We start from the raw sequence: 15,775 nt of genomic DNA, 5'->3' as shown, positions 1-15,775 counted from the left end.
CTGTTGTATTTCTTTATTTTTTAATATATTTTTTAGCGGCGCTAGCCGCTCTATACCTTTAGGTATAGAGCGGATATTAGCCCTCTATGCCTGGCTTTTGCGTCAACGTTCTGATTGGTCAGGTGCGCCAACGTTCTGATTGGTCAGGTGCGTCAACGTTCTGATTGGTCAGGTGCGTCAACGTTCTGATTGGTCAGGTGCGCCAAAGTTGTGATTGGTCACTATTCATGACATCACTATGATGTCATGAATATAGAATTCGATGTCTATATAAACGATGACAATGACTTCATCTTATTATTCATTTGGCTAAAGTCTCCGTCTAGGTAAGTTATTTAAAGTTAATATGACGAATAGAAAGAGAAAGATACAAGAACAGATGAAGGGTGAATGTATAGAAAGTCTGAGTTCGGGACCCAGTCATCCGTTATGACAGAATGGTTTGATAGAGACGATCGAGAATCCAAGAGTCCGTTAAGGTTCTGATTGGTCAGGCCCGTCAAGGTTCTGATTGGTCAGGCCCGTCAAGGTTCTGATTGGTCAGGCCCGTCAAGGTTGTGATTTGTCAGGCAAGGGGACTATTCATGACATCACTATGATGTCGAGGTTTATTTTTTATTTCCTCATGTTTTTTTTTGTATATATTTTTATTTGGCTAAAGTCTCCTTCTAGGTAAGTTATTTAAAGTTAGATCCTCAATTTAACTTTATCTGTCGTCGACGCTCTGATTGGTCAGACCTGTCAACAAAGTGATTGGTCAAGCTTCACATGACACATGGCTATAAACACATTATAAACACATATCGATGACATAATGTATTCAAAGGCGCCGCTACCTTCACACAGGGTGTGATTTTTTAATAACCGATCTACAAGCTCAGAACGCGTTGCGATGGGTATGTGAGCTTGTAGATTGGGTATTTTCACTATTTTGGAATTAGGGCTTAATGCGTAATGTATTGTTGTATGTTTGGGTCCCGGGGGATGACACCAAATCAATGTCACGATTACCGGTATGTCAAACATTTGCCACACTTATGATTAATGAACTTTTTATTTTTATTGTGAAAAAAGCAGAGCTACAAGCTCGCAATGTGTTGTGAGCTTGTATATCTGCTATTTTCAAAAAAAAAAGCACGCCACCATTAACCTTGTTTTAAACAACAAAGTTTAATACAGGGTTATTCAGACTAATCAATTTAATAATATAAATATATTATTTATATTTTTTTTTGTGCCGACTCTTTGATGAAATAAAAAAAAATGCTTCTCGATTAATCGACCTACATCAGCAACATTAAGTCTGTTATTGGTTCTAAATATTGGTTTTGAGATATTTAGCCCAGCCCAGCCCTAGTTAAAGAGATAGTTCACCCCCAACGCCCCATGGAGACTTGAATTCATGGATATGTTTTTGTTTTTGGTCATCAAATTATTGGCTTAGGAATGCGGGGGAAAAAAAGAAAAAACATCCATGAATTCAAGTCTCCATGGGGTGACTAAATCGATAGAAAAATATGTTTTTTTAGGTGAACTATCCCTTTTTAACACTTCGCCTGCCAGAGTTATTTCAGATTTTTTGCTGTTGTCTGCCAGAGATTTTTCATTGAAATTTAAAAAGTACTCAGGAGCCGAGATACATCATTTTTAAGTTTTAAGTTAACAAGGAAGTGGATGGGAGTCTTTTCCTTCGAAAAATCATATCTCCTTGGTCTTTGGGTCAAATTGAAAAAAAAAAAAAATGTTTTTTTTTTTTTCAATAGAACGCATTTATGCGATCTTGGTGGCCAAGTGCGCTATTTAATAGATCGCATTTATGCGTGATTGGCAGAAAATGAGTTAAAACCAGCCCTGCCTGCGTTGTTCCCAGGTCGTGCCAGACCCGGCAGCCTCCGGCGGAGCCGTCGTCAGGAGCGCCACAGCAAGGACACGGCCAAGCTGCTGCTGCTGTACGACGACCACATCCTGGACAACGACCCGCTCCGGGACGGCAAGGACACGGCCTTCGCTCAGGCCTACCTCACCCGGGTAAAGACCCCAACCAACCGCTCGCGACTCAACTGCCACCTTCTAAATGTGGTTCTTGTAGCCCATTAAAGGGATTGTAGGCAACATTAAGCCTAAATTTTAAGAATATTTATATATATATATTTTGCATTTTCTCCCCTCTATCAGCCACTATATAATGATGCTGGGGTGTTTTCCTGCATTGAAACACAATCCTCTTTCTGAAATCCGTATTTTCCCTACTATTTATGTTTTGACATCCGGGTACCGGGACGTAAATGCATGGACGCGCATGTGCGTGTCCGTGCGCGTCCATGCCCGTGTGAACTGTTCGGGTGAAACCGAATGGGACCAAGTGCAGCCGAGAAGGCCCTGTCACCCCAGGTTGGTTTCTTTGTCCTGGGGATGTCCAGGAGTTTGGCATCACCCGACCTGAGGGAGCGGGAGGGCATAACACTATAAAATGAGGCTAAACTGGTTTAGTTTATGAGAAAAACACGTCTGGGAGGCCCAAACTCTTCTTAAGGGACTGTTAAGTCTAAACCAGGTGGTTCCAGGGGGTCCCCTGCCAAATTATTGATAGTTAGGAACCAAATGGACCTGTATGTGTCTGTAACTACGAGAGTGTACAGATGGGTCCATTTGGTTCCATTTGTACACTCTCTGAGTTCAATTAACACTGATGATACTACATTGCAGATTGGGGGTCCCGGAGAGCGAAATGGTGTCAAATGGTGGTCCGTGGTCCAATGCATATCAAACTGAAGGTCCTTGAAATGAAAATGGCATAGAATCACATCAACGAGGCTTTGATTAGATGTTGTTTCTTGTCCAGGTGCGAGAGGCTCTGCAGGACGCCCCAGGTAAGATGGAGGAGTTCCTGGGTCTGCTGTACGACTTTGAACAGACGGGCGAGGGACGCGACGTGGTGCAGCTGTTCAAAAACCTGCGTAGCGTCCTGGCGGAACAATCTGACCTCCTCAGAGACTTTGCAGCCTTCCTCCATCCGGAGCAAGCCCTGGAGTGTGGCTTGGTAAACACTCTTATACTTCATTATTGCATTACACTACTACTGCCTCGACGATTCTGATTCTGTGCACCCAGAACTCTTTACTCATTGAGTGCCATTCACGTGTTTCACATGTTTCACCGCTATGGTGCAACGTGCCAATCACGTGTTACACATGTTTTTGAAAGAAATGGTAAAAAAAAAAAAAATTTTTTTTTGGTTCAGAACCCAAGATATCATTATTGTCTCCGCCAGGCCGAAAGGCATGGCGAGAGAGTATGTTTTACCCTCCGTCCGTGTGTCCGTCCGTCCGTGTGTCCGTGTGTTACCAGCTAATCTCTGGCACAGTTGGCCCGGTCGCTGCGAAACTGTGCACACACACTCCCTGGATGCCAATTCAGAACCTCTGCCTCAAATTTTTCACATGGGCCTGTTATAGCGCCACCTGGAGGCCGATTTGTGCAAACCCCATTTTTTTTACATTACTCCTACAGATTTTATCCAAACGTCATGCAAATCGGTACACAGTATCTCTATAGTCATGTGATCAACACTGATCTGTCCGATTTCCCATATTCCATCCTCATTGGCTAAGGTTGGCTTCCAAAGTTTGCAGGATTGGTCCGTTTTGAACAAAATGCCTCAAATCATGAACGCAGCTTGCGATTTCCGTGAAATTTCACACGCACATTCCCACTAGGCCAAGGAAGAAATGCCACCCATTTCACATTGGCCTGTTATAGCGCCACCAGCAGGTCTAATTTAGCAAAACACATTTTTGGAACAAAATGCCTCAAATCATGAATGCAGTGTCTGATTGAAGAATAAATGGCACCCTTTTCACATTGGCCTATTATAGCGCCACCAGGAGGCCACAATAGCGTACCTGACCTGGCGGAGACCTGTGCTCCGAGGAGCACTTTCTCTAGTCTGAATATCTGCAGCTCCATCCACTCCTTGTTTAACTTATGAGTTAAACTTATGAGGCACTCAATGAGTTAAGATTGTACAAAAGAAACCAAACAGGTCCATACAAAAATAGCCGGCCCTCAGTTAAAAAATGTGGAAAAGATAGAAAGCAATAAATTAATACATTTCAACGCTCATCTTTTAATTATTATCATTACAAACTAATAACCCTTGTTGTCCTTTTAAAATCGTGAGAAAATAATATTGTTAGTTGAGTGAATTGTTACTTCCCTACTTGGATGAAATGATCTGTAGGTTGCCCTGTAGATATCATTAATCCCCCCCACCCACCCCTCCACTCCTTTCCTCTCCTCCTCTCCAATCCATTCTCCTCTCTCTCCTTCCTGGTTGTCCAGTTTGAGGAGCAGCAGGCGTTTGAGCGCAGCCGCCGATTCCTGCGCCAGTTGGAGATCAGCTTTGGGGAGAATCCGTCCCACTACCAGAAGATCATCAAGGCCCTGCAGGGAGGAGTCAACCTGAGCCAGGCCAGCATCGACGAGGTACACTCGCGTCACTTAAACCAACATGCACCCTGAGTCAAACTTGTTGGTTTGAGTTTGTTCCTCGACCCCCCACACATATGTGTCATAGCTTTTAAGGTTAATTTGTCAACAGTCCAATGCAATGTAGTTTTATCTGTATTTTCCATAAACAATCACAGTAAGGATTAAATTACATAATGCAATAAATATAAAATATGATTGCGAGCCTTAGAAACAAACGTTGAAACCAAAACAAAGCACAGTTATTGCAATTTTATAGAATCATTTACGTATTTGTTTTAAAAGACCCAATTTATCAGAACAAATCAAATTATATTAATATTACAATAAAATGTATATGTGTGTTTAATATTTAAAGAGTTGAGGCTATATTTCTCAGTGTATTGTGTTGTTTTTCAGTTGCTCTGCCACGCTCAGTAATGACATCAAAAGAAGTCTCATTAAGTTAAAATGTAATGTTTTATAAAATATGACATGTTTGATTTTGCGTTGAGCCTCTTCTCTTCTCTCCCGTTCAGTTGAAATCCCAGATGGCCACCCTCCTCAAAGGACACACCCACCTGCAGGGGGAATTCTGGGTGTTCTTCGACGAGCTGCGCCCGCCGCCCGCCCGCCCCGGACAGTTTGAAGAGGCCCATTGGCCAGAGGAAGGAGGAGGAGGCGGGTCTGACGGAGGAGGCGAGGTGGTTGGCGGAGGAGGGGGCGGCGGCGGAGGCGGGGCCAGCTGTGGCTTTGAGGAAGTGACGCTTCCTGACCTGGAGGAAGAAGAGGAGGGTCACAAGATCCAGCCAATGGCGGCGGCCGCGGCTCGGCGGCGGAGGAGGAAGATTGGTTCCCATGGGAATTATAAGGTTGGTGATATTAGACTTTAGAGCAGGGGGTCTTCAACAGGGGGTCCGGGACCCCTAGGCTCTAGGGGGTCCTCAGAGTTACTACAGGGGGGGCCGCCAAATCTTTGTGTGATAGAAATGTGTTTTATTTTTTGACATTAACCCATTGAGACCTGAAGCCGATTCTACATGTCTCCTAAATCTCAACAGTTTTCTGAAAAACGTATGTTTCTATATCAGTGGTGCTCAATCTTTTTCATGTCAAGGACCCCCAAAATGACATGTATTTGGCCGCGGACCCCCATCTAAAATATGTTGTTCCAGGGACCCCCCAGAAGCAAAGATTTGAGTTAAAAATGTTCGCTTTAAAAAATATATATATATTCAAAGATTTGCACACATTTTCACGAATTTTCAAAAATAGCAGATCTACAAGCTCGTAGCGCGGCACTCGGTGTCGCGCTATGAGCTTGTATATCTGCTATTTTTCAATAGCCCAAAGTGTAAAATAATGCTTTTTAGCTCAAATCTAAAAATGACACAGTTCCAGGTTTTAATGCGTTAACCACTTGAATCCTAGCATCCCTATTCTGAGGAGGAACTTTAGCCACAAATAGCAGATCTACAAGCTCACGACGCCTCGCAGTGAGCTTGTAGATCTGCTATTTTTGGCAAAGAGGTTTGGTATACAGGGGAAAAAGAGCAGACCAAGTACGGAATGAAAGGTCACGTTTATCAAGTATTGGCGGTTGAAGTGGTTATATATATAACATATTAAAAAACATGAATTTACACAACACTGAAGATAGTGCTATGAAAAAGTTGAATCTGCAACACAATGTTAGACAATATGTAGGGGGTCCCTGCTTCATCTCTCTCGGCTAAGGGGTCCTAGGCCCGAAAAACGTTGAAGACCCCCCTGCTCTAGAGCAAGACTGATCTATTGGCTTGACTGGATAATCGGCAATTATGCCACCGATGTGTCTCAAATGTTAACCTTTTGAAACTTTTTTCAAAAATAGCCGGTCTACAAGCTTACAACGTGTTGTAAGGCACATTGTTTATTGTTAAAATTAATTGTTAAAAGTTTAAAGCTCTATATAATTGTGAGGCGTTGTTTATTGTTAAAACTCGTTATTTAGTGTTTATTGTTAAAAAGTTAAAGCTCTATATATTTTTTGGTTCAGTAACAGGGGTCTCTCCATCTCTTCAGTAGAATAGAACAGAAATTACATTTTCAAGTCAGAATAAAAATGTCATCCAATCGGGAGAGAGAAACCCAGATAATGTATCAGCTTGTGTTCCTGTTCCAATGTAGTTATTTGTTTCATCACTTCCAATTTCACTTATTTATCCAGGATCCAGTATGAGTTCTCTCACCTGTTTGGATGAAATTGGTATCCCTGACCTGAAAATATTGCTACTAACATGCTACTGAACAAACACTCACTATGAGAATATAGAGCTATTTAAAAGGATCCCTGGCTAATAATCCAATAAACAATTATAATGTATTAAGGCATATTTAGCCAGGGATCGTTTTAACACATCCTTTTTTACATAAAACATCATTCACAGAACTTTATTTGCTTACCCGGAATATAAGTGAAACATTCTCAAATAGGAACTTTAATAAAGGTTTTTGAAATAGATTTCAAGATGTTTTACTTTTTGACAAAAAAAGAGAAAAAAGTGATCGGATTAGATTAGACTAGATTTTATATTATTTTGACGTAGCCCGATCACATGACATGAAGGCCATTCGATTCTGATTGGCCTGTTCGTTGACTCTCCTAGGAGTGTGATTGGTTGGATAAGGACTGTCCCTGTCCATGCCATGAGTCCAGCCACGACGCCAAGCTGCGCAAACACAGGAGGAAAGGATGTCCTCGCTGCCACGGAAACAAGGTAATCTGTTCTGTTAGGGTCACTGGTTGATGTGCTCCGACGTGTACTGTATCTATCTTTAACTGCTTTACACTGTAGCTGGAAAGTATCATTTATCCTTGTTCCATTTAGTCCAGTGGTTCTCAAACTTTTTCATGTCAAGGACCCCCAAATTGACACTTATTAGCCCGCGGACCCCCATTTGAAAAGATATGCCAGGGACCCCCATAAGAGAAGATTTTTACGGCTCTAGCAGTGATTCTCAACCATTTTAATTTCAAGGACCCCCAGTTTGACATACGTATTAGACTACGGACCCCCATTTAATGGCATTTATATCTCTGGGACCCCAATTTATATTGTAAAATCAATGTTAATTTAACTCTGAGAGTGTACAAATGGAACCAAATGGACCCATTAGGGTCCATTTGGTTCCATTTGTACACTCTCAGAGTTACAGACCTGTAAGGGTCCATTTGGTTCCTGTCCATCATTTAGCTGGGGACCCCCTGGAACCCCCTCAAGTACCCCTGGGGGTCCCCGGACCCCACTTTGAGAACCAATGATTTAGTCCTCTTCCAAGCTGGGAAACATTTCCAAATGATGATTTATTAAATTCATCCGCTGCTCCGGAACTACTCTGCCGGAACCGGGAGAGGTTTTGGCATGTGGAGGGACTAGGCTCTGTGGATGGCCTCCTGGCCAGGCTCCTCCTCCGTCTCACCAGGTGCAGGACCTGAGCGTTGAACCAGACTCCCCCGCTCCAAACATTTCGCTCCGGCGTGATGGTTTCTTGAGCCGTGGTGGTGTTACTGCAGGCTCCACTTGCAGCTTGCCTGAAAGGCCCTCCTTAAAGGCCTCGCCGTGGATTTGTTGGGCTTCTTCCTCACGGAAGACACAGCCCGGGGCGCTAAACCAGACTGCTCCCGGGTGCCGTCTACATTCCGGCTGTCAACCGTCTCTCCGCTGGTCACCAGACTGTTCCTGGTTGTCACGTAGTCTAATCCTATGAACCAATACATGGAATAACTATAAATAAATAGAGATTCTGTACATTTCTTGTAGGATTCACAAAATCGAAAATATTCACAAAAACAAAAAAAATAGTAATATCCTATTAGCTTCAGAAGCGTTTAATGGATTTCAGTAGCAATGGTCATGTATTTCTTTAAAGGGATTCTAGGCAAGTTCAGAGATCAAAAAAAGAAAAAAACTGTTGTCAAACACCGCCCCTCCACTCCGCAGAAAACAATGGCGGCTCGTTCCATTTTTGTCGGCTGCACTCGGTTCCATTCGGTTTCACTCGAACAGTTCACACGGACGCGCACATGCGTGCGTTTCATTTACGTCCCGGATACCCGGATGTCAAAACATAAATAGTATGGAAAATACAGATTTCAGAAAGAGGACTGTGTTAAAATGCTGGAAAAACACCCCAGCATCATTATATAGTTTTTTTACACAATAACTCTGCGTTTTCTTTATTATTAACTAGAGTTTCGGGGGGCTACGCCCCCCTCAACCCCAGCCGCGCACGGGGCCCAGCGTGGCCGCGTGTATGTATATTGGGGGACCCAAATCGCCGGAGTAAAACTGTGGAAAAGTTTTTTTGAAAAAGGAAAAAATTAGAAGAAATAATATTTTTTATGTTTCAGGGGGTCCACAGGGGGTCCGCGGACCCCCTGCTGGTCCACTGACCCCCTGTGGAGTGTTGGGACGCGCGGGGACACCCCTGGAACATTGCGGACCCCTTCGGCGTTTTTTTTTTTTTCATGAAGGTGGTTGCTTGTTTCTGGCGCTTGTTTTTAGAGAACCTGGCATACCTGGCAACCCGACTGACATCACTGACGTATCCTTGGTATTTGTACTTCCGGGTTGCATAATGATGACATCACTGTCGAGTCCTTTGGTGTCATGAACCTATAGCCTGGTTTGTTTACCAGATTAGCCTGGGCAACATGCTGTGCTGTGGCCGTCACTGTTTGTTTGTGTGTTTGGGATGAACATGGCACGTGAAGGACGGACATATTGTGATCGAGACATGAGTGAAGTGAAAGTAACGGCCTGGGTGGAACAAAGGAGGTACGTAAGAAGGGGGGGGGGGTTGAAGCAAAGGAGCTGCGTGTGTGGTGTTGTGGAGGAGATGGGCAGAGTGCAATGGCGGCCGCTCGTGTTGTTTCGGCGAAACCCGTCGCCGTTCGGTGTCGGTGGTGTGCACGGTAAACGGTGCGAAAGTGATTCACCTTCCGTTTTGTCCGACATTTGGTGAGTAGAATTAATTATGTTGCGCGGTGGAAAAGGTGTAGTGAGCAATGAGATGTCCCCTACGCGACGCGTAAATTCAGCGCGGCCGCCGTGGCGAGTCAGTTGGCGACATGTGGTCTGGCGGTGCGTTGTTTAGTCGATAACAGAGCTGTGGGTTGTCCTCACCGAGGGTGCGGAAGTCGGTCGGCATTTATATAGTTAGATTACAGTAGCTCTTCTAGCCCCCAATAACTCACATCTGGCTATCAAAGACCATGGGACCTTTTTTATTGTGTAAAAGACATATTTAGCCACCGGACAGAATGCCCCCGCCCACTGTAAAAAATATCGCGAAAATTGCTAAAATTATAGAAAGCAGTAAATTAAAAAAAAACAACACTCATCTTTTATTTACTTTAATTACAAGCTAAAATATAAACCTTGGTTGTGAAAAACCAAAGTTGTCCTTTAATGTTGCCTAGAATCCCTTTAAAGAAAAAAGAGGTTTTATTTGTCACATGCTCATACAAGTACAGTGTGCAATGAAATGTTGGTCTGACAATTAGTGGGATGCTGTGGTTCATTTCATTAATATCCTCTGCTCAGAGCTGAACGGTTGCTTCTCGTTATCCGCATCAACGCCTTATGCCGTTAGATTGACCCTTAACTTGTCCCGTCGTTTTCCTCTAAGACTTCGGACGGCGTTTCCAGAGCCATGAAGAGCCTGGACCCGTTGTACAACCTGTCGGTCAGTCCCACAGCCCATCGGCTGACAGAATCCAGCCTGGAGGAGGGAGCAGAGAAGGACCGAGAGCTGGAGTCTGAACTCAAAGAGGAGCTGGACAGCGACGTTAACAGCCCTCAGCCAGGTGTGTGTATTCACCATTCTGTTGTTTAAGCCCATGACGTATGCGTCCCGTCAGCAACAACTTCCGGGTCCAAGTGTGTGTGTTTTGCCAATATGTGTCCCTAACTGTTTTAACCCATTAAGACCTGGAACATTATTTTTACACTTTGGGCTATTCAAAAATAGCAGATATACAAGCTCGTAGCGCGGCACCGAGTGCCGCGCTACGAGCTTGTAGATCTGCTATTTTTGAAAATTTGTGAAAATGTGTGCAAATCTTTGAATATATATATATTTTTAAAGCAAACATTTGTAACTCAAATCTTTGCTTCTGGGGGGTCCCTGGAACAAGATATTTTGATGGGGGTCCGCGGCCAAATACATATCATTTTGGGGGTCCTTGACATGAAAAAGATTGAGCACCACTGATATAGAAACATAGGTTTTTCAGAAAACTGTTGGGATTTAGGAGACATGTAGAATCGGCTTCAGGTCTCAATGGGTTAAAAACCGAATAGTACAAAAACGCAATTTTGGACCCCCCTCTTTTATTATAAGTTTGGAAATTGCTGTAGTTTATCTATAAGTTATGAACTGAGCAGTATGAACCACAGTCTTCTGATGAATCAGGCGTGAATTTACAGTTAAAAGTGAACAAACGTGGCGTTTCTGCTGACAGAGCGAGGCGCGGCATCGTGGGAAGGCGCCGTCGAGGCGGCCTCCTTCCCTCCGGCGGGGGCCGGGGGGGCGAAAGAGGACGAGGAGGAGCTGGAGGAAATGGAAGAGGACGAGGAGGAGAGGAAAGACGACGGCGGCGGCGGCGAAGCCAGTCCCGGTGCCAGGAGGAAAAGGAGAGAAGGAGGAGAAGGAGGTGAGGAGAGACATGGCTCCTCCTCAGACAGTCCCGTTCAGCCTGGCCCGGCTCGGCCCAGCCCCCCCGCTGACCCGCCCGTCCCCGCCAAGAACATCTCTCTGACGCCCTCGGGGCAGAAAGTCATCCTCTGGACCAGGTCTGTAATTTCACTACTACTACTTGGACCCCTACGCCGCGTTCACACACAAAGCTACTGCAGGCTGCCATTCATTTTCAATGGAAGCCAGCAGTGGTGAAAAAAAGTACTCACATTTTTTTCTTGAGTAAAAGTATCAATACTGCAATGTAGAAATACTCTGTTACAAATAAAAGTCCGGAATTCTAAATTTACTTGAGTAAAAGTATAAAAGTATTGGCATCAAAAGTACAAGTACTCATTATGCAGAATGTCCCATTTCAAGTTTTCAAATGTATAAAAAACGTTTGAAAATAGCCGATCTACAAGCTCTGGATGGATGTTTTGAGGTGGGTGATGGGACCTAATGTTTGTCTTCCAGGGAAGCGGACCGTGTCATTCTAACCACATGCCAGCAGGAAGGAGCCAATCAGAGCACGTTTCAGGCCATCTCCACACAACTGGGCAACAAAACGCCCAACGAGGTGAGCGCTCAGTTGACGCGTTGAGTACAAGAGCTGTAGACGTCTTTGTGGTCTTGGGAGAGCTTTTTTCCCCCCACACACGCACACACGCTCGCACACACTTGTGTTTATCAGACATTTCGACCACTTACTGTAAGCCCTATACTACAATAGCCAATCTACAAGCTCACAACGGTCGCAATGTGACGCATTATGAACTTGTACATTGGCTCTTTCTGTCACAGTCAAGGATATTTCACTTTCAAACATGATTGGGGTCATTTTAACAGATTTTTAACAAATGGAACCATTTGTACACTCTTAACACATTCACTGCCTGAATTATTTCAGATTGTTTGCAGTTTTATGCCAGAGATTTTTCATTGAAAAAAAAAAAGTACTCAGGAGCCGAGATACAGAAGTTTTAAGTTAACAAGGAAGTGGATAGGAGTCTAGATCTTCGAAAAATCATATCTCCTTGGTCTTTTTTTTAAAAAACAAGTTAATTCGATCTAGGCAATCAATGTGTTAAGTTACACACCCGTAAGGGGCCATTTGGAACCCCCTCAAGGAATCATGAGGGTCCATGGACCACACTTTGAGACCCACTGGTGTACCAGTGGAGTGTTTTCCAGTGAGCCATGCACAATACCAGCACCCCGACTCTGTAACCAAATCCAGCTCAAGTGGAGTTAGAAGGGTTTTGACCAGTGATGTGGAGACAGCTTTGTACATCATTCATTAGAAAACCTGGTTTAGTCAGGAGCACTTTTTAATACTTTTCATTGGTTCAATATTTGTAAAACCCACACACAGACATAAAGGGTGTTCAATAGCACTGATTTATTAAAGAAAATAAAAGAGATACGTAGATAGCGACGATATGTAATATAGTTACTTAATAAACAACCTTTTATCTTGTGTGTCAACTATAGGTTTCTCGACGGTTCCGGGACCTGATGCAGTTGTTTCACACAGCTGCTCGTCAAACCAACTCTGAGGACGAGGCTCCACCCACTGAGCCCCCGTCGTCTACCAATGAGGAGGAAGCAGGAGTGAAATGAGAGTCGCAGGGGGGGAATCGGCTCAAGCCCCGAAACATTCAAACATCCACCCCGCCTGGTCGGGACATTCTGGACTTTTCTCCCAACTGTGCTCATTTCTTCCAGACAGAGTCACATAAGCACAAGAAGCAACACGGTGACGGTGTGTCATTTTAAGATTTCTTTGGCTATTCAAAAATAGTAGATCTACAAGCTCATAGCACGGCACCGAGTGCCGCGCTATGAGCTTGTATACCTGCTATCTTGAAAATATGTGCAAATCTTTTTTTTTTTTTTAAAGCATCATTTGTAACTCAAATCTTTGCTCCTGGGGATTCTACAAATGTCCAAATAAATCCTAACAGTTTTTTGAAAAAACCTTTTCAAGTCAAGGACCCACAAAATTCTATGTATTTGGCCGTGGACCCCCATCTCAAAATGTTGTTCCAGGGACCCCCAAAAGCAAAGATTTGAGTTAAAAATGTTCGCCTTAAGAAATATATATATTCAAAGATAAGCAAAAATCACGTTTTTAAAGAAAAATAGCAGATCTACAAGCTCATAGCGCGGTGCCGCGCTATGAGCTTGTATATCTGCTATTTTTGAATAGCCAATGAAATCTAAAATAACAGATGCGTTCCCGGTCTTTAATGGATTAAAAACGCATAAAATTACAAGTGGGGTGAAATCAATCTGACCTCAACCACTTGAACGCTCTGAGGTAGGAACGACCACAACAACCAACCAGGACAAACGTCACCACCACCAGATCTACACCCACGTCACCACCCTGATCTACACTGTGTGGGGCCAGCCTTGTCCAAATGGCAAAATTATGTAAATTGTGTTTTTATGTTAATTTATTTGCGGATGGCACACGGTTGTCATTCAGACTGGCACATGGAAGTGATTCTTATGAAAACAGACGTTTTAAGTAAAGGTTGCTAAGGCCCTTTGACATTATGTACAGTAGCCATTATTGAGTTTTCTTTCCCATTAAGTCAGTGGTCCGGGACCCCTAGGAGCTACTATAGGGCGTCCGCTAAATCTTCGTGTGATAGGATTTTGTTTTTTTACATTAACCACCTTGAACCCTATAATTCCTTTTCTGAGGGAAAAATTTGCCAAAAATAGCCGATCTACAAGCTCTCAACGCCTCGCAGCGCGAGGCGTTGAGAGCTTGTAGATCGGCTATTTTTGGCAAAGAGGTATAGGTGTAGAGGGAAAAAGGAGCAGACTCAAACAAAAAACTTTAATCTGATACACAATTTATAGAGTAGGGGATCCCTGCTTCATCTCTCTCTCAGCTAGGGGGTCCTTGGCCTGAAAACGTTCAAGGCCCCTGCATTAAGTAGCTATAGCCTAATTTATACTTGGTTGCATGCCAGTGTCACGCACTGAAAAAAAATAAAAATCTACAAGCTCACATTTCTGGCACGCAGCGAAGTATAAATTGGGCTTAAATGTGTTAGTTGTACTTACAGAAGGACATTGTTGTAAATATGAGGATACCGAATGTACGTTGATATTGTTACACAGTAAAGACATTAAAGCAGACAACTGCTGTACAAGAGTTCTATTTTGTACACATTAAACGTTACATTTGTGAGGCCATGCTTTTTGTGTGCATATATTTTAAGATTGCTTTAAATTAAATTCATAAAATATCTTATGTTCTCTTGTCATAAGGCTACGCATAGTTTTAGGGTGTCGACGGGTCTGAAATGTAATTAGGGGTTAGGCCATGTTTAAGCTTCAAATGCCAACCGTATGATCCTTAAAACCGGTTCTTTATTTAACAGGGAGACAGGCTGCAGCACGTTGCACTAGTTGAAGACACTTTAGCAAGCAATTGCAGGACTAGAGGGACTTACAGTAAAGGCATGTTTAATCTTTAGGCATTTTAAAGGTCAGAACTTCAGAAATCATGATGACTGGGAGTTTAAATGTGGTATTTCCATTGGGCTTGAATTATTCTAGCCTGGTATGGCCAGCTAATGATTTTGCTCTGGCAAATGTTCATGACTACTATTAATGGGCAGAAACCTTGTATCTCCATATTTCAACTTTTTATGTAACAAACAATGCCTTTCTTATACTAGTGTGACACAAAAGTAGCAAAAGCTCAACATGACGATAGATTGACCATGTAATCAATTACCAACACGGTCTATCCTATATATCCATTGTCCAATGATTTAGTCAGATAATGAGCAATCAGGCTGGCGATTGAAACCAATGTATTAGAACACCTGTTGGATTTGACCTTCATAAAGGACTTTGCCATAGAGAAAAGCGGTAACCGCCTTCCATTCCGACATCCGACTACGTGGCTTCCGCGTGCGGTTAGGGTTAGGTATAGGGTTAGTAACCGTCGGAAAGGCGACATGTCGGAAAGCCGGAGAGAAGTTATACAGCATCACACTTAGATTTTCTCTGAAAGCAAACCATGATCACTGACAGCTTATTAAGTGTGCACATTACACACACATACGTTCTATAATATTACACACAAGACGTTTTTACATCTTATGGTGTTTGAAAGAGCCACACACACGCGGTGTGCACATTCTCACACACTTTACCACAGTATATTTCTGCATTCTGAGCTCTGGAGAAGGAAGATCCGCACACCGTCTTAATGCTCCCAAATAGATTTTATTATAAAGCAGTAAAAAAAACATTTCGGCCTCCGTCAGGTGTGTATGAACAGCATGTAAAGAGACAGAGTTCACACCAGTCCATGAATGAAAGACACCCGGGGACAAAAACACCCCCATTTGGAACCAGAAATACAGTATGTGTGAGCAGATAAACAAGCCTTTATTGTTCCTGTAGCCATCAGGAAAACAAATTGCACACACACGTCCACAATGTGTAAACATATAATCTGAGCTCCCTGAACAATACAGAGAACATACAGTCAGCTATATACAGAATAAAAGACAAAAAATATTAAAAGTACAAGTTACAATACTGGTTT

At 43.2% G+C, this 15,775-nt stretch overlaps 1 protein-coding gene across 1 annotated transcript in view; it reads left to right on the top strand.

The window, feature by feature from the left end:
- Window positions 1–13,912, top strand: part of gon4lb (gon-4 like b) — a 65,691-nt gene extending 51,779 nt beyond the window's left edge. The window contains exons 28-36 of the mRNA XM_084052444.1: window positions 1,871–2,028; window positions 2,843–3,040; window positions 4,342–4,485; window positions 5,007–5,339; window positions 7,116–7,226; window positions 10,141–10,318; window positions 10,976–11,306; window positions 11,668–11,770; window positions 12,685–13,912. Coding sequence (XP_083908570.1) covers window positions 1,871–2,028; window positions 2,843–3,040; window positions 4,342–4,485; window positions 5,007–5,339; window positions 7,116–7,226; window positions 10,141–10,318; window positions 10,976–11,306; window positions 11,668–11,770; window positions 12,685–12,813 — 1,685 coding nt within the window. The 3' untranslated portion in view covers window positions 12,814–13,912. The remainder of the gene's footprint in view (window positions 1–1,870; window positions 2,029–2,842; window positions 3,041–4,341; window positions 4,486–5,006; window positions 5,340–7,115; window positions 7,227–10,140; window positions 10,319–10,975; window positions 11,307–11,667; window positions 11,771–12,684) is intronic.
- The last annotated feature ends 1,863 nt before the right edge of the window (window positions 13,913–15,775 follow it).

Source organism: Gymnoscopelus microlampas (genome assembly GCF_963454915.1).
Source record: "Gymnoscopelus microlampas genome assembly, chromosome: 3".
In the NCBI taxonomy this organism is placed as follows: domain Eukaryota; kingdom Metazoa; phylum Chordata; class Actinopteri; order Myctophiformes; family Myctophidae; genus Gymnoscopelus; species Gymnoscopelus microlampas.
The sequence above is the reverse complement of the archived record's forward strand: the minus strand, read 5'-3'. Positions and strand labels throughout refer to the sequence as shown.